The sequence below is a fragment of the Mastomys coucha genome, unplaced genomic scaffold, assembly GCF_008632895.1.
Source record: "Mastomys coucha isolate ucsf_1 unplaced genomic scaffold, UCSF_Mcou_1 pScaffold11, whole genome shotgun sequence".
In the NCBI taxonomy this organism is placed as follows: Eukaryota; Metazoa; Chordata; class Mammalia; order Rodentia; family Muridae; genus Mastomys; species Mastomys coucha.
Genome location: NW_022196893.1, coordinates 17,312,630 through 17,338,633, shown reverse-complemented (window position 1 = coordinate 17,338,633; position 26,004 = coordinate 17,312,630). Strand labels below are relative to the sequence as shown.

At 48.2% G+C, this 26,004-nt stretch overlaps 1 protein-coding gene across 2 annotated transcripts in view; it reads right to left on the bottom strand.

The window, feature by feature from the left end:
• Tbc1d22a (TBC1 domain family member 22A) overlaps window positions 1–26,004 on the bottom strand; it is a 297,153-nt gene that overhangs the window by 46,750 nt on the left and 224,399 nt on the right. For both annotated transcript variants that reach the window (XM_031352182.1, XM_031352197.1), the window contains one exon: window positions 5,601–5,696. In XM_031352182.1, coding sequence (XP_031208042.1) covers window positions 5,601–5,696 — 96 coding nt within the window. The remainder of the gene's footprint in view (window positions 1–5,600; window positions 5,697–26,004) is intronic.

Genomic DNA, 26,004 nt, shown 5'->3' with positions numbered 1-26,004 from the left:
TCAGATAAATTGAAATCATGTAACTTTTCTCATCATAATGCAATAAAAGTTTTTTAAAAGAAAAAAAACAAAAATTGAAACTTGAAAAAAATGCTTAATATATTAATCATTAATACTGTGTTTAGGTTTATCATGATTGGTCCTGGAGAAATAAATGGCTTGGCATTTAAGAAGGTCCTAGCTGGCCTGTAGGGAATGACCTGGTAACTCCTCTTGCTTTCCTTTGAGATGAGTGGAGACTTAGCATCTGTGGCTACTAAGTGAGAATCTAGAGAGAACAGGAGAGGGCAGTTCTGAGTGTGGGCTCCAGGCTGTGTGGCCCCCTGTCCTCTCAACCTCCAATCATGTTTTCTGCATTTGCTCATTTCCACGGCCATGTCTCATATCTAGAACCCTTTCTGGAACCCCACGACCATTTTCACCCTGACCCATGTTAATTCTGAAGCTTGGTCATCTGTTTCCCAGCTTGTTGGTGTCCTCTGAGCTAAGGTGGCAACCCCAATGCAGAGTCTGTGCATGGACCACACAGGATCCACACTGACTCCCTCCCTGCCCCCTCCCCCAACTACATGACAACTGCTTCTTTTCCTGGTGAAGCCCCTGTCCTTTTACTGTCAGGCTTTCTCTTCTACTCACTGGCTCTCCTGGGAAATGCTGCTTCCCTCTGCCCTGCAGCTCCTTCAGTTACTCCCATCCCATCCCAACAGGCTTTTCTCTCAGCCTCCCTCCTGTTGCCTCCCACATACCTCGCTGTGGGGTATACTAGGTCCTCTTTCCAATGTGCCTGTCTGGTCATCCTCCCCTGCTGAATCTTGATATTCCTTGCCCTGGGTATAAGGTCTCTTCTGGAAAAAAAGGGGCCATCCCTACCTGTCTTCCCCTCTCCTTTTGCAGAATGGTAGTCACCAGGCTCATCTACAATGGCAACACTCTTCTGATCTCTCTCCTGTTACACCTCATTGCCTCATCTTATTTCCCTTCCCTGTCCCCACTGCAGGCGCCCATAACAGAGTCCCATGTTGGCCCAGCGAAGAAGCCCCCCTCACTCCCAAGCCACTTCCAGCTTGAGCTACCCGAGGGTGGGAACAGGACCCGAACCAAGCAGCGCTCTGGGGATGATTACTGAGCAAATACAGAAAATGTGGATGGAGGTTGAGAGGACAGGGACTACACAGCCTGGAGCCCACACTCAGAACTGCCCTCTCCTGTTCTCTCTAGATTCTCACTTAGTAGCCACAGATGCTAAGTCTCCACTCATCCCAAAGGAAAGCAAGAGGAGTTACTAGGTCATTCCCTACAGGCCAGCTAGGACCTACACATCCTTCTAGTGGCACTAGGAACAGGGCCTATCCAAACCCTGCCCCCATGAATTTGACAGGGTATGGGTCCTCACTGCTTCACAGGCAGCACTCATCACATGCACACAGACAACACAGGCTGGCGGCTGTGTAGATCTACAAGAGTGTTCACAGACCACCAAACCTACAGACTCCTCGGCAGCTGCGGTCCACAGAAAGTCCCACGCTTGTCCAGGAGACATCATCTGAAACAACGCTGTAGGTGGCTGCCACCTCCTGTTTTTACAGAGCTTCTATCTTTAAGACAGAATAAAAGCCCCAATCCCTCCATAGGAGGAAGCTCACCAACATATTGCCTTACTACTCTGGGCCAGCTGTTTCTGGAGATTGGCAGGGCACAGTGAACCCTGTCTGGGCAAAGCGCAAGTGTGCCAGGTGACCAGCTCTAGAGGTAGGGATAAGACAGACACAAAGCACATTTTACAGCACTGCACTTGGACAACACAGTCCAAAGGCCAGGAAAGCCAAGCTTGGGGTCAGATTATGAACACAATGCCTCCTGGGAAGGCATCAGCAGTCTTGTGTGGGGCCCTGCAAGGTCCATGTTTCAGCTATGCAGCCACTCCAGAGTGTCACACTCTTGTCAAGTGTGTGCCACACTGCAGCCAGCACTGTGGGGTCATGTGTCCTGGAGGGAACAGCAGGCACTGAGGGGAAGGCACAGGCTTCCTTCCTTTCACTCCCAAAAACACTTACTGGAAAAAAAAAAAAAAACACATAAAAAAACAGAAAACAAGGAAGGCAAAGAGTGACAAGTGCCATCCCAGGAGATACAAGAGTGACAAGTGCCACCCCAGGAGATACAAGACATTCTACACCCTGGAGCTCCTTTCTCCCCAAGTGCCGCCCCAGGACATACAAGACATTCTACACCTGGAGCTCCTGTCACTCCAAGGACCCCTTAAAACTATGGCTGAAGAAGCACAAACATGAATATAGGACCTCACTGGCTGGCAGGGATAATGCAGCTTGTGGAGAGACCCCAGCTGCATACACTGTGCAGAGCCTATGGGCATCATGGGTAATGTCCTGGGTGCATACCAGACACAGACGGCAAGGAAGGTACCTGTAGGAGGACACTGCCATGCAGTACACAGATCCTTACACACCGAGCCATGAACAGTCCCTGGGGGGAGGGGTACCTCTACCCAGGGACCAAAGGCCCAGTGCACAACCAGAATATCCCCGCCTGTTCCACATGCCACAGCTGGCCCACCACATCTACAGAACCATTCAGAACCAGCCCACAGGCAGCACCCTGGCTGCCACGCCCTTGCTCTGGCCTGCAGGCCAGTGCCTGCCCTTCCCTGAGTGTGCCTCCCCCTCAAGCACAATCCTGCACCTATGGAAATGACAGGCAGCAACATGGGACTGCCTACACGGTCAATCCCAGTGAACAGAGTAGGGGTTGTGGCAGCCACTTGCCAGCCAACAGCCCACTTCCAGAGGCTCACCCTACTCCACTTCCATGGGGTAGAATCATTTCCTAAAATGTCACGGTGGCAAGCACAGTCACTGACACTCACCAGGACCCCAGACTTCTTCACTTAATTTAATTCAGTTCTCCACAACACACATTGGGTTCATGGCACACACTCCCTCCAGCCTCCAGGCCACTGAAGCACACTTCCTTAAAACTGTAGCACAATCCTTAAAACTGTAGTATACAATCTACCCTGTGACTCCGTCCTCCCCATCCACACCAGCACCGGGAAGCTGCAAGGATGGCGTCCAGGCAGCACCACACCCTGTACTGTCCTGCCCCTGTCATCCCCATCCCAAGCTGTGTGAGGAGGAGGACGGTGAGTGATGACACACAGGAGGCCAGCAACTCACTGGACTCAGCCACCCAATGTGAACCAATAATCACAACAGCATAACTGCGGCCAAACAGCAAGTACTTAAACAAGCGTGTGCTGAAATAAATGCTGCTTCAGCAAGAGCAGGGGATGCCATCACTGCAGCCTGTCAGGATGCCATGGGTCCTGTATATCACACATATGGCTACAATGTCCCCAACTACTCCAGTGTCAAGTAACTACACATACCTTTTGATCACCTCCCAAGGGGCTTAGGCCCTGCTGTGACACATCACTTTATATCCTCACAAGATAAAGGCTGTACCTAGGAGCCCATGATCAATGGTCCTGATCTGGTCTGAGCCAGTGTGTGGAGAGAGGTACAGACAGCCCCTTGCTAAAGGTGGCTGTTGAACACATGTGGTCTAGGGTCTTTGTGGGAGCTGCAGAGGTATTGTTATAGGAATGGGGGATTCCTCCCCTAAGCACATGGCTGTGCCCAACATTAGTTCTCTGCTACCCAGATCCAACTCTAGGCTGGCCTAGCCTGGAAAGCAGCAAAGTCCGCCTAGGGCCTCCTTAGACACCTTGCCCAGTAGTGAAGCCTGATTCAAGATGGCAGTTACCTGAAAGCCTACCTCAGCTGAGACCTTTGACCCTCAGGAAGTGGGGAAGCAATGTGAGTCTGGCACAAATTCTCCTGGAGGCTCCTGAGAACCAGTCAGGGCCTGGAATGCATATTGTCCATTGGGAACCCAACATACTGGCCAGCACACTGAGTAGCCACTGGACATCAGGAAAGGAGGGCCCTTCTCTCTTCTGTAAGCAGGAGTTAGGGTAACAGATCAGGCGAGTGCCTGTAGAAGCAGCCCTGCTTCCCAGTGTGTGTACTGGTGACAAACAAGCATACTGTGGGAGACGGAGCTGAGCATTTAGAGCGTCTTACTCTATGTCACTTGGTTACAGGGCAAGTCTTGCTCCCTAGGGCCTCCAAGTTCTCAGGATGCAGCCAGGTAGGCCAGATGGCTTCAGCTCCAGTAACCTCACATCCACCTAGTGGGGCCGGATGGCTTCAGCTCCAGTAATCTCACATCCACCTAGTGGGGCAGGTGGCCAGTACATCTCAACCATTTATAAACCATATACATGAGGCTAGAGAAGGGAACCTGGAGTCCTGGCCAGCCTAGAACCACAGTCAGCACACTGAACAGTCCACAGGACACTGAGTTTGGTCATGATAGGGGCAGCAACCCCTATCCCTGAGGAAAAGGACAACCTCATGCCCCATGTACTTAAAACACTGTGGACGAGTGGGCAGGCTGGTTCTCTGTCTGCCAAGCCAAGGGTAGCGCTGGCAGCCCCTTCCCTGGCCAATGCCCTCACCTGGCCATGGGCCTTCCTTCTACCGTGCCCTTATCTGGGCGGCCACCCTCACTAGGAGTGAGTCTTCACACATCAGTTGAGGCAATCAGGGAAGCTCTTCAGGTGAGATTCCCTACAATTTCCAGCAAGTGGACACAAAAACCAACTGTTACCCCTGAGGTCTCAGAAGGCCTTGGTGAGACTGTGCAGGACTTTACTGACTCCCCCAACAGTCATCAGATGGGAAGCAGGGAGCTCAGAGCCATCTGAGAAGCACGGAGCGGAGGAAGGAGATCACTGAGCCGCCCCAAGTTACCACGCTGGGAACCCCAAGGACCACAGGCCACTCAGCCTATCGAGAGCTGGAGGGAAGGGAGTGACCACAGAGAGTCAGTGCACAGTCCTATCCCTACAAGGCTGGTGTCTTCTTTGCTGTACCCTAGACTGCCCCACCCTGCATAGCTGACCCAAGGACTTTTTCATACCTCAGTGATAACAGAAAGCACCTGGGAAGGGTCAACAGTCCTTACAATACCTGGACCACCTCATGGGGGACCCAGGTAGCCCAGGATCTGGGGACCTGGACCATGGGGTTTCCTGGCAGAACACACAGTTGGCAGGACATATGTGGGTTCCTTACAGTTCCACAGTTAAACTGGTAAGGGAACTTACACAGAGAAGATAGACAGTGTCTCCCAATTCACTCAGCTATCAAGTGACTGCATAGATAGGAGCTCAGGCTGTATGGTTCTTTTCCAACTCAGGCCCCAACATACATATCACAGGCCCCGTGATGAGGGCCCTGGGAACTGGAGGTTACACCAGGCCCTCTAGGGTCACACTGGTGAGGACACACAGCTCAAGAAGCCCGGGGTTTGCTACATAATAGCTCATGATGCCAGCCCAGTTCACACCATGGTGGCCAAGTGCCATCAGCTCTGAGTCCCAGCAGGAGGTCAGCAGTGAGCCATAAGCAGTGCTCCTCACAGCTCCTCCACAAATCAGGCATGAACTAGAATTTAATAAACCTTTCTCCCAGCAGAAACCCTAACTCGGGCTCTTTTGAACAGCAGTTACTTACTTGAAAATCTCTTTCTTCTAGAATTTCTCTCCTCCATCTCACGAGGAAAGCAGCACAAACATATAAGTGGAAATGAGAAAAGCCCTCCGGTTCAGACTGAAAGAGAAAAAAACAAGGAGGGTCACTTAGTGTACAGAGCCATCAGCCAACGTAGTGTACAGAGCCATCAGCCAATGGCTAAAGCCATGGGGGGGGGGGCTCTCCAGTCAGGGCCACAGGGAAAGTTCACTTTCACTCAGAGACTGCACTGCAACATGCCCATCTCATTACAGTAAATGCCATTTTAAATACCCGAAGTTTGGTAAACAAGGTCCCAGCCTAGGCTTTCAACAATGTCAAGGGCAGTGACTTTCTTCGGCTGACGACAGCCTGGGATAGTGCCGGTAGATCTGGTGAATGTCCATCCTACAGCAGGCATCAAACCTGAGCTTTGGAGAGCAGCTTCTACTTCCCAGAGGAGAAAGCAAGCCTGAAAACTGAGGAAGCAGCCCGAGAGGGACACCAAACAACCACTGATGAAGAGCTGTCTGCTGTGTGGGCGTCAATAAGGCATGCAGCTGGAAGGACAGGAAGTCTAGTGGCTTCTACCCGAATTCCCACCCATGTGTCTCTCTCCAGTGCAGTCCGATGCATGCCTCCCTCTGTTCTTACCACCTCATGATGCTGTCACCCCTGGAGACCTGCTGGGCCTGCCCAGCCCACCCCACTGGACCTGCACAGCTCCCTTCTAGAAGGCTTTCATTCCTTCACCCCCTGCAACTCCTACCTAAGTTCAAGGCCATACCACCAACTACTAAGACTGGTGGTCCCCAAGCTTAGGGTTCAGTTTGTCACCTTCGTGGTTCTGCCACGTCCAGGCATACCTATGCAGCTACTGTTACTGGCATATTAAGCAATATAAGTATGCAGTGCGTCAGAAGGTGGCATGCTTTGGGAAAAAACACAGCAAACAAGGGGGAAGGATAACAAGAGGAGTGTCTATGCACACTCAGGAACCTGCTCTAATTTCTACACAATGGTCAGTCAGCTATAGAAACATGAAAGCAAAGAACCAAAAGGGAGTGCCAGGCAGACAACAGAAACACAAAGGCCCCCAAGGTCAGAGAGTGCCAAGGACCACTCAGAAACACTAAGATCAGCAGTGCTATTGACAGTCAGCAAAGCTGGCAGTGCAGGAAAGCTTGTGGAGGACAGATCTGCAGGCCCATGCCACCAAGTGCTCCCATGAGCCTGGAAAGCTCTTAGCAGGCAATTAAAAGGTTCCCCTGGCTTTCCTACTGAGAACACAGGCAAGGTGGAGAGAAGAGCTCAGGACCAGCTTGAGGCACCGCCCGCATAAAATGGCAGGTGTAAGCTGGTTGGTGGTAGCGCACACCTTTAATCCCAGCACTCAGGAGGCAGGGACAGGCGATCTTTGAGTTCAAGGCCAGTCTGGTCTACAGAGTGAGTTTTAGGACAGCCAGGACTAGACAAAGAAACCCTGTCTCAGAAAAATAAAACCAAACGAAGAAACAAAACAAAACCTGAAAGGTGTTAGTGATATGCACCAAAAAGGGGCAAGAGCTTGTAACTAGCATGCACATTCTAGGTCCACATTAAAGGTTGAGCACATAGTATACTGCTACATGTGAGACTTCAGGGTCTAAGAGGAAGAGGGAGGAAGGACTTTAACTCTGGTGGACTTGCAAGATGAGAGGCTTTACGGCTGCAGCAGAACACGTTTGACAAGATACCTGTGACTCTAAGCCTGGGCAAGGAGTTAAGAAGTGGTCTTGAGCAGGCACACTGACAGCGGTCATGGGCTCCCATGCAGGAGGAGTGGGAATGTGGTCATTGGCCTTAGTGACATGGAAGCCACTGGGCAAGGCCGGCTGACCACTCTCAGGCCTAGCGGTGGGCACTGTTTCTTCATCTCCCTGCACTCCCTACCCAGCACTGTTAGCTGAACAGCCAAGCCACTTTGCCTCTACTTCCTGGCTTTAAGGGATCAGCTGCCATCATGTCATTGCAGAGAGTGATGTCCGCTCAGGCCTGGCATCACAGCAGCTTCAGAAAGTCTGCTGTGCTCCAGGCTGAAGAGAGCTATGCTCCAGGCTGAAGAGAGCTCTGCTCACAGTCACAGATGATGTGTGAATCCACTGCAACCGCAAACAGTGCTCATCCATCTGGTGATGGAGATGGCGCCCTGAGAGTTCCCTTGACTGAACCAACCTTGTATTCCCAGCATGAACTACATCCAGTCACAATGTAGCCCAGCTTTTAATGATATCTAGGTCCTGACTGCACTCACTCTGCAAGGTGAGACTGTAGAATCTGTTCTCTAACTTCTTTGCAGGGTCTAAGCATTCGGCTCTTGGCCTCTTTCCCCTTTCCTTTCTCAGAAGGACACACACAAGTTTGGGATGTGTATACTTCTGATTCCTGATAGACAGCCCCATGTGCTGGTCAGGATCTGATGACTTTTCTATGAGACAAACTGCACCCCTGAATTAATTTTTATATGGTTACAAAACAATCCAGACTTCCTCACAGTTTTGCACATTCTTATTTTTTTCTAGAAATGTCTCATCAAAGTTTTCAAACTTGCTCATTATACATTTTCTCTCTAGATTTCTGTGCATTTAACAGTAATACCTTATTTGGAAATGTGTGCTCCACACACACCTTTTTTTTTTTTTTTTTTTTTTTTTTTTTTTTTTGAGACAGGGTTTCTCTGTGTAGCCCTGGCTATCCTAGAACTCAGGCTAGCCTTGAACTCAGAAATCTACCTGCCTCTACCTCTCAAGTGCTGGGATTAAAGGTGTGCACCACCACTGCCCAGCTACTCACTCCATTTTTTTAGACTGGCCCTGAGGTTACAACCCTCCTTATCCTCCTGGTCCTCCTCCTGCTGTGTGGACCTCTTAGAATTCCTCCTTCTACTTCAGTTGCCCTTTCCTCCACGTTAGCAGTTAAACAGGTTTAAGCTCAGTTGTTTTCTAAAAACAAGCAAACAAACAAACAACTTAAGATATCGATGATGGGTATTCTGGCTGGTTTTGTGTCAACCTGATACAAGTTAGAGTCATCAGAAAGGAAGGAGCCTCAGTGGAGGAAATGCCTCATGAGATCCGGCTTAGTAAGGCATTTTCTTAATTAATGATCAATGGGGGAGGGCCCAGCCTACTGTGGGTGGTGCTATCCCTAGTCTGATGGTTCTGGGTTCTATAAGAAAGCAGGCTGAGCAAACCTGGGGAAGCAAGCCAATAAGAAACATCCCTCCATGACCTCTGTGTCTTCTCCTGCCTTCAGAATCCTGCCTTGCCTGCCCTGCCTGCCCAGCCTGCCCTGCTGACTTCCTTAAATAAAGAACAGCAGGCGATATGGAAATGTAAGCCAAATAAAAAAAAACCCTTTTCTCCCCAACTTGCCTTGTGGTCATGGTGTTTCTGCACAGAAACAAACCCCCTGACTGAGACAATGGGCATGTGTCAACCTCTCGGTCACCTTGATTATTCCCTTTCTCTAAATGTGGCTCTCTCTTGTAGTCTGTTGTGGACATTATCAAATACAGACAGAAGCCGAGTACTTTCTTTTTCCAGTTCCTTCTCTAACTTAAGGGAGCTGGCTGCAAGCTCATTACTGTCTGGCTTTTTTCATTTGTGATAGAAGCAAGCAATACAAGTCTGTCAGTCACCCTCAGAAGCCACACTTCAGCAGCACTCCAGTCTTAATGAAGCTTTATCATCCCAGTGTCTAAGAACATGCCATTGGCTTTTAGATGTCTTTTTTGGATCATACCTGATTTATCAGTACATTTTCCAATTTGAAAATGCATGGTTCATTTTTATACCTTTAGCTTCTGAGGTGCTGACTGCTGGTTAATCAACTTCTTTTAGGATGGGACTCAAGGACTCCAGTTCTTTGAAGGTAATTTGGATTTGGGTTGGAATAGAACACAGCTTCCACAAATGTTTCCTGAGGCAGCATCCTTGGAGGACAGAGCGTGAACAGAGAGGCCACAGTCCTGGCTCTGACACAGCCAACATGACTAGGCTGCCAGTGAGTGAGCCATGGGGACCACCCCACACTCTGTAAGTAGCCCTAACAGAGCCCTGGTTCACCAACTTGGGCCTGGACAGGTCCTTCTTTTGCTTTGCTGGTATCTGCGGTGAGTAGATGTTTCTCTAGGTATCCATAGAAAAAGCCACCCCATAAAATGCCTGCTGTTCTGAAACACATGGCTGGAATTTCTGGAGGCAGCAATTCATATATGTCTATTGAAGAAAACTAATTCATAGTCTTAAATAATTTTCAATCCAGGAAATAAGGATGTATTAAAAAAAAATCCCTATGACAACAGTAGATTTATTTTCTCCTCATAGCTCTGCCAAATTTGTTTTCTGTACTGGAAGGTACGTTATTGGGTGCATACAAATTCAAAATGTCTTCAATATTCTGTCGATAAGCATCGCCTTCATCTCAAGCAATCCACTGCACAAGTGTCTGGCTTAGAGCAGCAGCAGGCCAGCAAGACACAGCGGTGATGTGTCATCAATCCGCTTTGCTCAGTATCTAGTTTACAATGAATTACATCCTAGTATGTGTGTCCTGTGAAAACATCATCACAGTTAGGACAGCACACACATCTGTCTATCACCCCATATGTGTCCTTGTGGCCACTGAGAAGTCCTCTCACAGTGCCAGTACTGAGCTGTTCTTCAACACACACCAGTTTATGACTCACACTTGCACAGATATGCCACTCTACTGTATGGACTTTTTCCAATGTCCTTCACTCAGAGCTACTGTTTTGAAATTTGTCTGTCATGTTCCATGCACCCAGAGTGCATTCTCTGCAAATTCCACAGAACACTTCCCTGAATGGCACACCACGGTTTGTTTTTCCATTCCCTGTAAATGTTAAGGTTCTCCTGAGTGGGCATACCACAATTCATTCCCCACAAACACTGAGGTGTTCCTCTGTATCTATTCCCTATAAACACGAGGCATGTTTTCCTGGATGAATGTATCCATTCACCTGTCTAAAGACACTGAGCTGCTTCCAGCTCATGGCTACGATGCAGAGCTGTGTGCACGCTTGTGCATTAGTCTCCCTATAGACACATGTTGCCAAACTACTTTCCAGAGTGGCTCTACCACTAAGTTCCCAGGAGTGCTGAAGGAAGTTCATGCTCTATCCCAGCCAGCATCCTACAGAGCCAAACAACTGTCTTAACTGAGCTTCTAATAGCCTGCAGAAGTGTTTCACTGCGGCTTCCAGGCCCCTAGCCACACTTCCCAAATGACCACTGACTAAACGTCCCTCATGTTGCCCGACATCTTTTGGTACTTAAGAGTTTTTTTTTTTTTTTTTTTTTTTTGGCTGTTTACCATTCTTGAGTTTTAGAGATTGTTTTCTTATATTCGTCATGTTAAGTCTCTTGCAAGTCTCTATAGGGAAATGTGACGAGACGAGACCTTGTCTTTCCACACTCTGAAGAGTGGCTTTGGGGAAATGTGTCTTAAATTCTGCTGCAGGTTCCATTTTAATTTGTTACATCTAAGAAACCTTCCCCCAACTCAAGAGCGCACGGGGTTTGCTTCTAGTACAATTTTACACTTTCTGTTTAGGTCTCTGGTCCACTGCCAATCGCTTTTTCACAAATGTAATGAAGTTCAGGGGGCGCGTGTGCACACAAACAATGCCCTAACAATTTGCTAAGAAGCTGGTGCCCACCCCCTGAGTTAAGGTTGAGGTCACTCTGGCTTTCATGTCTACCCTTCTCCAGAGCACTGCTGCCTTGCATCTCCTCCATTCTGTATCGATTGCATAGTCAGTTTTCAATTACTGCAAAAGAGCTTGTGAATCTACAGATCAACGTGTGTGTGTGTGTGTGTGTGTGTGTGTGTGTGTGTGTGCGCGCGCGTGCGTGCGCTTATTTGTATGTCTGTGTGTGTATATGTCTACGTCTATGTGTGTGTGTATATGCGTGTTTGTATCTTTATATGTCTGTGTGCATGGGTATGTCTGTACATATCTGTAGTTGCACACATGCCCACCCTAGAAACCCTGAGATTTCTTACCCTTCACTCACTCAGGTCTCTCTATCTTCAGCAGCATTTTGCAGTTTTCAGGATTCAGATAAATTGCAGTGTTTGCCAGAATGTCCCTAAAAATGTCATTTGTTCTGATGGTACTGAAGATATTGTCCTGAAATCTTCCAATCTGCTTCCTTATGTTAGTAGTTGGCTAACTTCTGGAATTTTTTTTTTCTTTCTTTCTTTTTATCCTTAATTTCCCTTTGTCTCTACAGTGACAGATCTTTCTAAATGAAGTCAAGGTCCCTAATTCAGCAGCTTGGTCCCTGTGAGCCATGACTGACACTTTCTGTTATTCTGCATCCTAAAACTCTCAACCTGCTGGTGACTCCATGCCCTCACTTCTTTTCCTCCTTGTAGTGAACTGACTTGTCTTTACTCATTATTCCAAGGTCTACCTCTAATTGACCCAGAAATTAGCGAGTTTCTGCTCTTAGTTTAGCAGTAGCCTTATTTTAGCAGACAAAGCTTAACTCCGTGGATAAAATGGGGCCTACAAGATGATGTATGGAGTAAAGGTGACTCCCACCTGCCTAATAACCTGAATTCCATCACTGGGCTCCACACACTGAGGAAGAGAACAGACTCTTGCAAGTTGTCCTCTGACCTTGTATACATATGAGAAACATGTGCGCGCGCACACACACACACACACACACACACACAATGAACAATAAAAGAAAATTAATCCTTATCCTTATTTTAATCCCCATCAACACAGAAGGTTAGGAATACCTTCGCTGTGGTCACAGCCAAGCCATGCATTGCTTTCCCCTTCCCCAACTTCACACAAGTGGTCTGTCATCTTGGCTACCCTCCTTAGCACCTGGGAAGCCCTTTGTGTTGCTTTCTCGATTGGATTTGCTCAGAAAATCCTTGTCCTGTCTTTTGGGGTCACCACTTTTCATGAAATCCAGGAACCCAGCTTTCCTACCATCCTCAGGGCAGTCCTAAGTTGTCTGACGTTCAGTACACCATATTCTAGCTTCTGCTATTTAATGCTCTCAGTCTACTTGTTATTCAACTGACTCTCTTTGGCTGCTCTCTAGAACCTTCTTTGGTCTTGTGCATTTTCCTTATGATGATTATTTTGTCAGAGATGTCTTATCTTTTGGGATCTAGGGGCAGTTCTGACAAGAGGAAACCATGATCAGATCTGTTAACTTCACACCAAGAATTCATCTGTCTCTCTCATGGTCTCTGGTGAGGCTGATTGTCATTCTGTCCCCATTTCTTTTATATTTTATATCCCTGTTGGCAAAGGATTTTCTTTCAATCTTTATTTTAGCTAACTAATATCCTCCCCTTCTGTGTCACAATTTCCTTTAAACTTTTTTTACTGCATGTATTTGCCTCTGTGTGTATGTAGACACTCACACACCATATGCATATGCACATGCATGGCATAGCATGCATGTGGAGATCAGAGGACCACCTGCGGAGTCTTTCCTCTCCTTCCACCACGTAAGTTCTGGTGATCACACTCAGCTCATTAGGCTTGGTGGCAGCCACCCTTACCTGCTGAGGGATCCTGCACATCCCTCATGTAATGCTTTCTCTGTAATTCATTTATCACATTTGACTCTGAGGGCTTTTCAGTCTCTCACTCTGGCATGGTTCCCTTTCCTTCTCCTTCCATCTCTCCAGTCCAGGCATACTCTAGGCCGCATCCCAGGCACCTCCTCACACACCCATCTCTGAAGCTGTCTTTTCTGCTGACTCTTATGTCTGTGACTCCCTTCCTTGGAACATATGCCTGCTGGGATTCCCTGAAGCTGCTTTCAAAAAGGCCTTTCCTTTGCTTGGTGCCTTACAGGACTTTGAGCCAGGCTACTTGAAGTCAATTTTCAATGGGCAACTTTTCCAGGCAACTGTCAGTGACCTGGAGCCCCAAGCCCACCTGAACGCAGGACAGTGGTTGGCAAGGACATGAGGGTGGATCCTTCCTTTTTCATTACCTCTATGGCCAAAGCTAAGAAAGTAAAGCCCAGCACCTGGCAGCTCTGAACAGTGTCCTGGTTGTAGCAGTTGGCTCATTAAAAGTAACAGGCAGATCCCAGATAGCACAGGGCAGACGTCTGGGTAATGCAGCTTTGAAGCCATTCTTTCAAGTTTTTCAGCTTAGAGAGTTCCCCCAGATGCCTGGTCTCTGAAGTGGTATCCATGTTTGTAAAAACCACACCAGCCCCGGTGGTGCATTCTGGAAGAGGAGGACTTAAAATCTCTATGGAGAAACAAGCAGCAACTGAGTAACTGCAGTAAGACAGCGCAAGACCTTCACCCAGTGGCCTTAGCACTCTGCCACGGTGTGACCAGGATGCCTCCTCCAACTCAGAGGCACTGTCATGCTATTATATCATGTCACTAACCATGGAGGACCACAGTTGCCACTAGCCTCTTGTCTGATACCCCTGACCTTGGACCTTCTCCTGCTTCCTGCAGTGCTCCAGACCTGCAGCCTGCCTGGCTTGTGCAGAGGTGTTGGCACAAGCCCTTGTTCTGCCAGAGAAACCCATTCTCTCTTCTGAGCCCCGTCGCTCCTCCTGGGGTCCTCACCAAGTCTGCTGCTGTTTCCCACACTGCGATCATTGATGGTCATAGACTCTATCTTCTAGTCCTCTGTTCCACCTACTCTGGGGTCTCTGGGACCCCTTTCCTTTGCAATCCCTGTCCCCAAACCCAACAGTGGAATTAAGAGACAGAATGAAACCCCATCCTCCCAGCCTCCTGGCTCCCCTGAGGGTCCAGTGTGGTTGGCAGACAGCATTAGAGAAGAAGAACTAAGCAGTAGCTAAAGAAACAGGCCTTTGTTTTCCTTTCTAATAAATACTAAAGATGAGCTGATCCTTGAGGACTGGAAGGAAGTTCCCTACAGAACAAGGCCAGAGCGCAGCGTTATAAGCACTGAGAGGACCAGGGGCTCAGGAGTGCTGGGGACAGTCCAGATTGATGGAGTCTGTACAGAGCCTTGGACACACTCTTAATTCACTCACCAGCCTTTTATTAATCAGAAAAGGCTCAGGTGGGTTGCAGGACACCCACCTATGGGTTGCCAACCCCATAGGAACTCAAGCACTGAGCTGTGAATGCTGCAGCTTGTCATGTCTCCAGCTGAGAGTGGAACAAGGCGTGAGCCGAACTCCACAGAACAGGCGTTGTGGACAAATGGAGTTTTATGGCTTGGCTTAAGTGGATTATTTGTCTTCAGTGACTTGGTAAATTATATTAGAGTAACAATTTGATAAATAAAAAATTCTCATCAAAGATGGAAAATGGGCCTCTGCTGTAATGAAACCTAACCCAGAAGATTCATAGCAGCATCCCAGGAAGAGGCATGCACAGTGGGGCAGGGGAGGGCAGCAGTTAAAGACATACCCCGGGCCAGACCTGCTCAATCTGCTTCCCCCACATAGCCTGTCACCATTCCAGACAATGGTCAAGCCAACAGGCTACCGCTAAGACTTGTGGAGGAGCCCTTTGCCAGCAGAAAAGACCATGGCTCTTAGAATCCCCTTGTCAGGGACATTTCAGACCACAGAGAAGGACAGTGTAGGCTGTTTCAGTATGGTCATGCCGGAGAGCTGGACCACAGGCTTTAGAAAGCATCTGAACCCTAGTCCAGTCCTTCCTTCTAGCCCTGGTTCCCTGTCCTCTCTAACCTCCCTGCCCATAGCCATGAACACCAGGCCTGCCTCAGTTTCCCAGGCTCCATGGAAAAAGAATTGGGAGGGGAGCAGAAAAGAGGACAGAAAGAGTTGTTCTGCAGAAAGAGCTCCTGGATAACTGTGGTCCTGTTTTGTTTGGGAATTTCATGGGGGGGCGGCAGGAGCGTGGAAAGCTCCCTCCCTCGGCCTAAGCACAACAAAACTGTAAGGGTGCTAGGAATGACCTGCTTTTCCCAGCAGACATCCAGAAGTCAAAAACCTGTCACATGTGTGAATGTTTCTAGATGGGGGGGGGGGGGTGTGGAGTCGGAGGGCATGAGGTGCTCATGGGCTATGTTATCAGCTAGGGGTTATTATGTTACTCCTGTACCTGGTTAGATAAAGGGGCCCCAGCCAACCATTCAGGCTGCTGTATTACAGAGATCCCTTGTCAATGGTCCCCAGTGTTGGACCTGCCCTGCTTCTGCTCCTCTGAGAGGCCTGAAGAGCACAGTCAGACCCTGGAACCTGATGGCTTACAACCCAAGTGTGTCCAGAATGGAGCACTGTGGCACTGCCCTTGCTATCCTCGCAGGAGCATCTGGACCTCACACAGGAGGCTCCCACAGACCAGGCACATCAGAGGTGTGGCAAGGGGAGTACAGCTGAGGACATCTGAGATGTGCTGGTGGCTGGTGGCTACCAGTCTTAGCAGAGCATCTATGGCCTGTCCCAGGGCTCCTCCCTGTACGGGTGGCACGGCACCACTGTCCTGGTACCTCCTGTCTACATCCTCTGAGCACTGAAGCACTCAGGAGTTCAAGGTTCTCATCATGTGGTATGTTAGGAACTCTTTGTTGCTATGATCAAACACTAAGACCCAAAGTGACTATGGAGGGAAGAATTTATTTGGGCTTATGGTTCTGGAAGGATGAGTTCATGGTGGGAAGCATGGCAGCAAGGGGAGAGGCATGTGGTCTGAGCAGGAGGCTGAGAGTTCACACCCTTAACTATAAGCATGAAGGAATCAGGCAGAACAACCCAGAAGTAGAACAAAGCTATTCATGTTCACCCCAGTGACCTACTTTCTCCAGCTAAGGCTGTGCCTCCTAAACCTTCCCCCAAAGTGCCACCAACTGCAGGCCAAGTGCTCAAACGCCCAAGCATGTGGGGACATCTCATTGGGACCACCATATGTGATAACAACAGAAGGGCAGGTTTTGTTTCATATCATTTTGGCATTACACTGTCTTAATCACTAGGTAAGGAAACAGTAATTGACGACTTGGCAGTAAGTCTGCCAGGGCTAGATTCAGTCTCACCCCACTGTGAGCACTGTGCAAGTCGGGAGGAGCTTCTGAGCTTTGAGAAGGAATGTGATGTTTGAAACACGTCCTGCCAGACTCAAGTGCTACCTACCCCACAGAAGCCCAGAGCTAATTTAGTTAAAGCTCTATCCATCTACCCAGAGACTGGGTATCATATTCCCGCCTACTGTTTGCAGAAAAGATCCTCTTCCTGACAGAGACTAGTGATGCACTGAGGACAAGCCAGGGCGAGCCTGTGACAGCAGATTGGCCAAGCACAGGCTTGAGAGGCCACCTAGTTGGGCTTTATTCTCTCTACTATATAGCCCCAATCACTTCCCTACAATAGTTCCCACTAGTGGCTGTCATTGCCTGCCTGTCCCCCAGCTCAGGCCTAACCCAGGACTGAGGCTCACTGTCCTCAGGAGAATACACACCCAACACCCAAGCTGGGCAGGCCCTCAGGATTAGCTTGGGTAGCTCAGCCACAATCCCACTTCAGGGTTGTGTGGTTGTATCTTCACTGTGGTTCAAGCATACAAAAGTCCCGGTATGAACAGTGACCCTGATGTCTACTGGGATGTGACAATACCTACCTCACCCTTTTTATATACCAAGGGTAGAGTTGAGTACTGACCTACAACTCTTCCTAGCTCTTTTCCCAAAACACAATTCACCCTGGCTCTACCAGCCTCAAGCCTTCTGTGCTCGATGTGTACTTCCTACATGTTTCTGGAAGTGAGAGCAGTGACTAGGCCCTTTTTTTTCTTTGTTCTATATTCTAATATTCTCTATCCTTTGTGATCCGTGATAAGGATCAGGGAGTCTTGGCTTTATGAGGGCCAGACCTCCACCTCTGCAGTGACATTAGCAATGAAAGTACAGAATGGGAAGACTAGGGCATTTTGTCTAGAACATTCTCCCAAACTGGGAAACTTTGTGAGGAAGGAACTCATCAACAGTCCACCTCCATTGTGACTTTTCTACGGCATGTGGACTCCGAAAGTCAAGAGCAGCAACTGCTGCTCCCCACAAATACAGGCTTCCCACAACCACCTGCCCCACACCTATAAAGCACTGCCAGGTACCAGGGACAAAAAGCCCCATGTGCAGATGTCCCTGGAGTCTACACATCACTCATAGGGGAGAGCTGCCAATGATGGTGACAGACAACAATGACTGCCACCTGAACCATCAGGGATGGAGGAGCAGGGCACCTCTATTGCATAAGTCAGAGATGAAGCAAGGTGATGCTGTGGCCCAGGGACAGTGGCATCAGGGTGAAAAGATGGCGATAGTGACTCATGGCTGCCTCACTACAGATCTGCTGGGAGAGGGCCTCCTAACTTGCTTACCCTGGAACGGCAGCACTCTTCCTTTGATATGGTCCTCCTTAGTCATTCAGAGCTAAGCTTAGCAATCCCAAGCCCCCCAAAGCCCAGTTAAGAGACAGACAAGTCCTGGCAGAACCTGGTCCACTGAGAAAGCCTCAGGACCACACAGCTACATTAGACTGGAGTCTCCCAAGTGCCTTCTTAGTGCGAGCTCCTGTGTCTCTAAGCTTTACCTGTACATGACTGTCAAGAAGAAACTAAGAATGTAGAACTAACGAAGTGGACATGGCTCTATATGAACTGAGTCCCCACAGTCAAGCTCATCAACACATCTGTCACTCTGAAATTACCTCTGTATGTGACAAAACCTCATCAGACCCACCTTCTCAGCCAACATCAAGTCTCTATACAGAATTGTCAAGGTAGTCAGTAGCCTGTGTTCTCCATGTCAGAGCTCACTGGTCCTGGATAACTAAAACTCTACACCCTTTCAGATCTCCCTGTTCCTCACCCCAGACCCCAGCAACCACCATCCTTACATCTGCAAGCTTAACCAGTTTAGATTCCACATGCTAGCAAGATCATGCAAAGCTTGTCTTTCTGCGCTTAGCTTAGTGCAATGTCTTCCAAGGGACCATGAAAGGCAAGACCTCCTCCCTGGATAATACTCACACATTTAATGTCCATATATGTTATATACTGATACACAGAATATGCATATGGCTACATGCCACATATGGCTAGAATCACATACAATTTTGCAAACCATGTCTTGTTGAGAATGGACATCAGGGATGTTTCCTACCTTGGTTATCGGGAATAATGTTGCAATGACCCTGAGTGAAGACGTCCCTCAGGACTGACTTTACTTGTGTCAGACTGATCTCCACAGCAGGATCATAGCTTATATGGTGGTCTATCTCTAATTTTCAGGAGCCTGCGAACTGGTTACTATAATGACTATGCCAATTTAAAATCCCACCAACCTTGTGAGAAAGGGAATGTTATTCTTCAAGTTCTCTAGGGCAAGGGTATGTAGAGATGGGTACAAGGTCAGAGGTCAGGCTGAGAGTTACTTGGAGTGGCAGGAACTGTTGAGCCATGTGAGTGGGGCATGAACAGAGCCCAGCCTTTCCAGCCATCGAGGAACTGAAGTACAGGAGCTACTGAGCCAAATCCATCATGACAGACCAACACTAGCAACACAAAGCTGCATTAATCATGCTGTGAATGTAGTTTAAGCGTGATGCTATTAACAAACTGTGTATCCAGTGTAGTACTGAATTGTTTATGGATATAGTCATTTGATTAATAGACTAACACTTTACAAAGGGGATGATAAAAGCCAATTTCAAGGTACTTAGCTATAGAAAGGAAGGGGAAAGACTTTCAGGTACATATACAACTTAATTTCTAAATAAATAAACAGAAGACCCAAGGCACGATATTAAAAAAAAAAAAAAAAGAACTCTTTTAGATTTAATATCCTGGGTAGTAAATACATGGGTATTTGTGAATTATCACCTAGACTTTTCTGTATATTACACATTTTTCATAATTAAGAAAACCACCAGAGACCAATTTTACATGGTCTTCTGTAGTCATCAACAGTTTTACTTATTTAGAGGATCCCCCCATCTGGGTATCCCAGGCCTGGGAACCACAGGACATGAAGACAGGAGTAGACGGCCAAGCAGACTCCATGGCCTTATCTCTTTGCAGTCTGGTCTTCATGACCTTGGGCAGTCCTGCCCAGTGCTTTCGTTCTGGCAATGCTCGCAGCTGCCCCTTCTCTCCTGGCCACACCTCTTCCCCTGGCCCTGAGCTGTGGGACTTCTGCCCACTTGTTCTGTCACCCAGCATCCGTGATCACAGAGGCAACCAAGGAGAGAAGTCACTCCTGCCCGTCAGCTACCTCTGACCATCAGCTTCTCCTGCTGACAGCTACTCCTCGTCCATCAGTTACCAGAGGAAGGGAGAAAGTAGACCCTGACACTAGTGACATCAGGTTTCCAGTAGTTTCCATGTGGCTTTCAAAATAAAATGAAGGTCAAAGGCGACTACAGATTAACTAAATGCAAATTACATATGACATGAAGTTTTTAAAATGTAGTAAATAAGGCAGAAAAAACAACAACAAAAAACTATAAATCACCTTCAGCTTTTGTTTTTAAATTAAATATATATATATATATATATATATATATATATATATATATATATATTGTGGTAAAAGGAACAATTTTTCACCTTTAATTACATCATTAAATTATACTTATAAGTTTTGGCACTGGAAAAAACTGACTGGCCTTCTGGCACCAGGAGATTCGCCGATATACATGTATTTACATAGATGTATTTCTGAGGCCATTCAAATGAAGGAAACTATTTCCCAGTCTCTGCTCAGATTCAAATACACCAACTTCAGCTGTGCAGGCAAATGCTGGGCCATGATTTCCTTTGAAATATTCATCAGCAGGCCACTGCATGACACAATTACCTGCCGGTAATGCAGAGCACGGCCCTTTTAAAATTCACACCAACATCCCTGTGTTTGGTGCATAGGCCAGTAATGAGAACTGTAAATCACACTTCATTATGCGGCCAAATCGTGGAGCACAAATGAGCCGGCTTCAAAGTGACCGATCTATCAACTCCACGCCAACCTGCATTAGCTTTGGCCAGATACTTATTGGCAGGTGTCTGTCCATGTCTCAGAGCATTCCAGCTGCTTAAATGACAAAGGTCACATCTGTGTATTACGAGGTAGATTCTCATCTCTGCAATCTTGGAAAGGAAGCCCATGGGAAAAGATGACCCTCATGGTCTGAGCCAGCTCCTGGGATTCTGGTTGATGCCCCCAATATATCAGGACTCCCTGACTGAAGCTAGTCTTCAAAACCCAGCAGGTATCATAATGCAGGAAATAATATTTTCAGGAACTTGTGGTTCATGTATAGATAAGGGATATCCAGAGAAACAAAGCCAGAGGGGGTGGGGGAGCATCTGTGTGTGCCCCCATCCAGCCATACGTGTTCATGCTAGGAGCTGATCTGAAGGAAGTCATGCATGCAGCCAGAGACCCAGAGAAAGCAGTTCAAGGCCAAAGGCCCAATGCCAACAGACTTCCTTCTTGCTTATAAGGTCAGTTTTATGGCCTTCAGTGACTGGATAAGTCCCCTCTATGTGATGCATCTGCTTTGTACAAGGTCTCCTAGTTTAAGTGTTAATCTCACTCTAAAAATACTCACAGAAACTTCTAGAACACTGCTTGTCTAACTATCTGAACATGATGGATCAGCAAGCTGAAGTATAAATTCGTCATCACAGTGAGTAACCATGCAGGTCAAGGTCTGCCTGCGAATCTGAAGGTGTTTTTGGTGCTATGTCTCCAGGTCCCTTTAATATTCCATTAACTAACAAGAAATCAATATTCCGTGAGGAGCCCCACTTCCTGTGTGGCTGGTGTCTCAGAAGGGGCCAACCAGTTATTCTAGCAGATTGTCTGGAAGAATCTAGAGATCCTGGGAAACACAGACAATTAAGCCCCTCTGAACCACTGATTCAGGATCTTATTCTGGCCCTGTGGGGAAAGAGCAACCTTCAGCACAGAAATGTACCCTAGCAAAAGCCAGCCAAGAAACACACACAAAGGATAATCTTGATTTACATATTTGAGCAAGGGTCTCAACAGAGATCCATGGTCCCACAGCACAGACTCTCAGGGTAGACCATGTAGGACAGTGTGGGATCACAGGGCTGTCTGTTATCACAACACCTCACATCAGAGGGAGCACACTGCCTGCAAATGCTTCCTCCTTGACGGAGGAAATCAAAGGCACCCTTTTAATGCTGCTGGGTCAAAACTCCATGAATTACTCTGGTTTCTTTTCAGACCCTACCAATCTTTCTCCTTTAAAACTCCATGAATTATACAAGCACTGAAGGAGGGGAAGGGGCTAAGGAAAGAAGAATTAACCTACCATGCTCCCCTCCCACGTCCCAGTCCTTACCATCCCAAGTCTGTCACAACTCAGCATTTCTAGAAGATGCTGTGCCACACTGTCTGGTCTATCAGCGCTGCCGTGCAGGAACCCATGACACCCTCCGAAACCTGAAACACTCCACCACTTTTAAATTTGTGTCAAGGACGTCCCTGGCAAACTCAAAGGAAACTAAAGAGAAAGATCCTGCTGTGGGCCCTGATTAATTTTACTTTGAAGAAAGAAAGGACATCAGGCTGGTTAGTAACTGAAAGCCTCTATGCAAAGCCAACCTAGCCCAAAGGGCAGGCAGGCAGGCGAGCGGGCAGCAGAAGATGAGCAAGGGAGCTGTGGTTCTGGGGTCAGGCCTGTCAGGGGCTGGGCTGCTCTCCTGGGAGGCAAGCAAGCATAAGCAAGCATCACCAGCAGAGACCAAGCAGGCTGCACCCCTGGGGACCACTGTCACCGTGGGCTTGCCATGCCTGTCATCACTCCAGCCATCTGCCCAAGGACTGGACCCTGTTCTCAGATTTGAGAAACCCCTTCTCCTGCCCTAGAAAATATCTTTTACGGTCTTTGGTCTCCTTCCGTGGATATTCCTACCCTGTGCTCTGGGAGATTAACCCCCCACCACTCAAGGACCACTGCAGCCAGACAGGCCCGCAGTGACAGCTCCATCCTCACCTACAGAACCACATAGCCCAAATCTTGGTAAGACCTAAACATAAGGCTGGCTAAACACACAGCACAAAGGCCCATTCTCAGCAGGCTACATAGTGAGTTCTAGGTCAGTCTGGGATATATGGCAAGACTGTTTCAAAGAACCAAATGTAAAACCAACTTTGCATTCCCAACAGTTGGCTGTGAATGGTGAAACCAATGGTGGCTCACCCCAGAATGAGCAGCAGTGTGAAAATTCAGCGTGCATTTTCTTAATTGAAGAGAGGTAGAGATACCCAGATAAACCCTGAGGCCTTGGGAAGCATGAGAGCCAGGCCACAAAGCCTGCATTCCGAGGCTCTCCACTATCAGGAAGGAACCACAGCAAGTCCACCCCCCAGGAGACACCCCTCGACATGAGCCCCAACTTGTCCACATGGGAGTCTCCCTCTCGGTGTGTCAATAGCAAGTATCCACCTGAAGTTAAGGTTACACTGCCTGGCCATCCACCATGGCACCAGGTGGGCCTTTTAGAGCCACATCCACCTGGGGAGGGGACAGAGCCAATCATTTCCTAGGAGGCAATGAAGACACTGGTGCAGGCTGACAAGTTAGCTTTCTGTGTTGCTGGCAGGGATTCCCCACAGATGGCTGGAACTGGAACCTGTAGAAGGAGCTGGCAATGTGGAAATAAACAAGAGGAGCTGTACCTGATACTGAGATGAGAACAACCAGTGTCCCTGACATGACCTGGAGCTGGGAATTCCTGAGGACAGTGACTGGACCCCATGTGACCTATGGCCGTCACACACAGCTCCCAGCATGGAAGGTGGACTGATGAGCCAGCAGATATTCTGTCCCAGAGTAGACAGAAATGGAGCTCCTGGTGGTGGCCTAGGAACCATCATTTGTAACAAGTTCCAGAGAGGAGACGACTCCCACCATAGCAGAGATGAAGAACCACTTGCTGGGATACAAGCTTCTAGAAGAGAGGCCTTTCCTTCCCCTCGTGTGGGTCCCCTCTGCACCCTGTGCTTCTGCTCTCAGTGGGGATTCACAAATGAAAAAGATAATGAGAAAGTGAAGGAATGCTGCGCAAACTTCCACATCATTTACTAATTGGTAGCTTCCTGCTGAGCCACTCTGACCCCTGACCCCTGACTATGGCTGATGGCTGAGGACTTAAAGGGCCTGGGACCACCAGCCTTGAACAAACACTGGCACCTGTCCCCCTGTAAATTAGGCTGTAAATGTGTCTTTTATTGCTTTGAAACCAATTTGAACAAAAGGGAGAACCTAACAGACCTTCCTCCAGGGAACTGCAGATTTAGCAGGAAGTAGACCAAGAGAAGAGTTCCTGATGAGAGGAGACAGGGGACCTGCAGCCCAATGAGAGAGTCTGAGTGAGAACCAGATGAGTGGGGTTTCCACTCAGACAAGCTGACCTCACCCCTGGTGCCAGCCTGTGCCAGCTGTGGCTACTAACCACCTGCAGGCTTCATGCACTCATTTGCTCCGGCCAGACCTATCAGTTTTTGCAAGTGTGTGCGTGGTGGGTGAGGTGGGGTGGGGAAGGGGGGTATGTAGTGAGTACACATGCAAATATGCATGCATATATGTGTGTGTATGCCTGTTTGCATGTGCATGTGTGTGTGTGTGTGTGTGCATGTGTGTGGGTGTGCATATGCATAATTTTGTTAATGAATACAACACATCTGGATCATATCCACTCCCCCGTCTAACTTTTCCTGGACCTCCCCATTTCCCTCACAATTTTATGTCATCGTCATCACCCTTTGAAAAATAATCCCAACAGCTGTCTCTTCTGAATTTAGGCCCAGATGCACAGACCAGAACTTACACCTGACTGTGAACCAAGCCTAGAGCCAGTTGATGGCCCAATTATGGTTGTTTTGCTAAAAGGACACAGTCTCAAGCCACCTTCTAAATACTTGTGCGCATTCCCATAGACTAGAGCACTCACTCATCGCTGAAGCTGCGTGGTGGCAACTGGAGGGCTCAGCCCTGAATGGGGTGGAATTTGTAAAAGCATTTTCAAACAAGCCCCTTCAAAAGTTCCCCAAGGAGAAAGCACCACTTGAGGAGATCACCTGTTCATTACTGGGATGTATGAGGATCTCGGCTCCCCCAAGGAGCCTCCTTGCCAACCCCACCCCACCCACACACCACTGGATCATTCTAAAGGCACCCTGGGTGCCATGTTTCACCACAAATTGTTTCTTCTAGAGCGGAGAACCCTTTCTAAAAGCAGAGACATTCCCACCTAAAACTGCTCCATCTCCCCAATGTAACCCAATGAGCCTCCAAATCCCACGTGCACTCAATGCTGCTCTGCCTTGATAGCCCCCAAATGCAAGCTCTTAGTGCATCATACAGTCAGTCTCCTGCCTCTCAGCCTGTCTCAGAGCATCCCTGTCCTGTGCCTGTGTCTTGAGGGGAGTTCACCCTAGTCTTGATAGGGCTGTTCCTACACTGGGGGTCCTACCTACACTTCTTCCCCAGTACTTACTAGAAAATGGACTCAAGTTGAAAGGCTAGGTTGTACTCTGAGATGTCTGGCATAGTTTCCACCATCAGGAGACACAGAATGTCCATGGTCTCCTTCTTACGATATAATGATGGAGCGACAGGCCCAGGTGCTGCCATACATAACAATTCCCTGCAAGCTCTGGGTCCAGGTGCAGCCAGGCAGGACCATCCACCGCCAAGTCCCCCTGGCTGGTTCCCGAGGGGCTGGTGAGTACAGCCTTGGCCCAGTTTCTGTAGAGCCACACGGCAGGTCTCCCGCCCGCTCTGCACCTGCATTTCTCCCTGAAGAAAGTGTGCCTCTTCCAAAGCTGCCTAGGCACCAGAACACACGCATGTCCGAATCTTCCCTCTTGTTTACCAGCTGGTGATTTAGCTGTCTCTAAAGGAAAACTAGGGTTTTCTTTAGAAATTACAATGAACCCATAGACATATAGACTACCCCAGTAAATGGCCCCGAGGAAGGCCTCCTGATGCCCCTTTTAATCAGGGTGCTGACAGGACCCTGGGGGCTGGCCAGAGGTGCCACTTTTTGTGATTAATGTTGCAGGTTCATCAGGGCATCCTAAGAAGCCCTGGTCTCTTCTCACAGGACATGGTGGAGGGCTGAGGCAGGACTGGTCCCCTCCCCACATTCCTTTTGGATACAGTGATTTTTGCATGAAGAACTAGATATTATAATTTCTCTCTTTTTTGTTTGTTTTTTTGTTTTTGTTTTTTTTGTTTTTGTTGTTTTTGTTTTTGTTTTTTTGTTTTTTGTTTTTTGTTTTTTGTTTTTTGTTTTGAGACAGGGTTTCTCTGTATAGCCCTGGCTGGCCTGGAACTCACTCTGTAGACCAGGCTGGCCT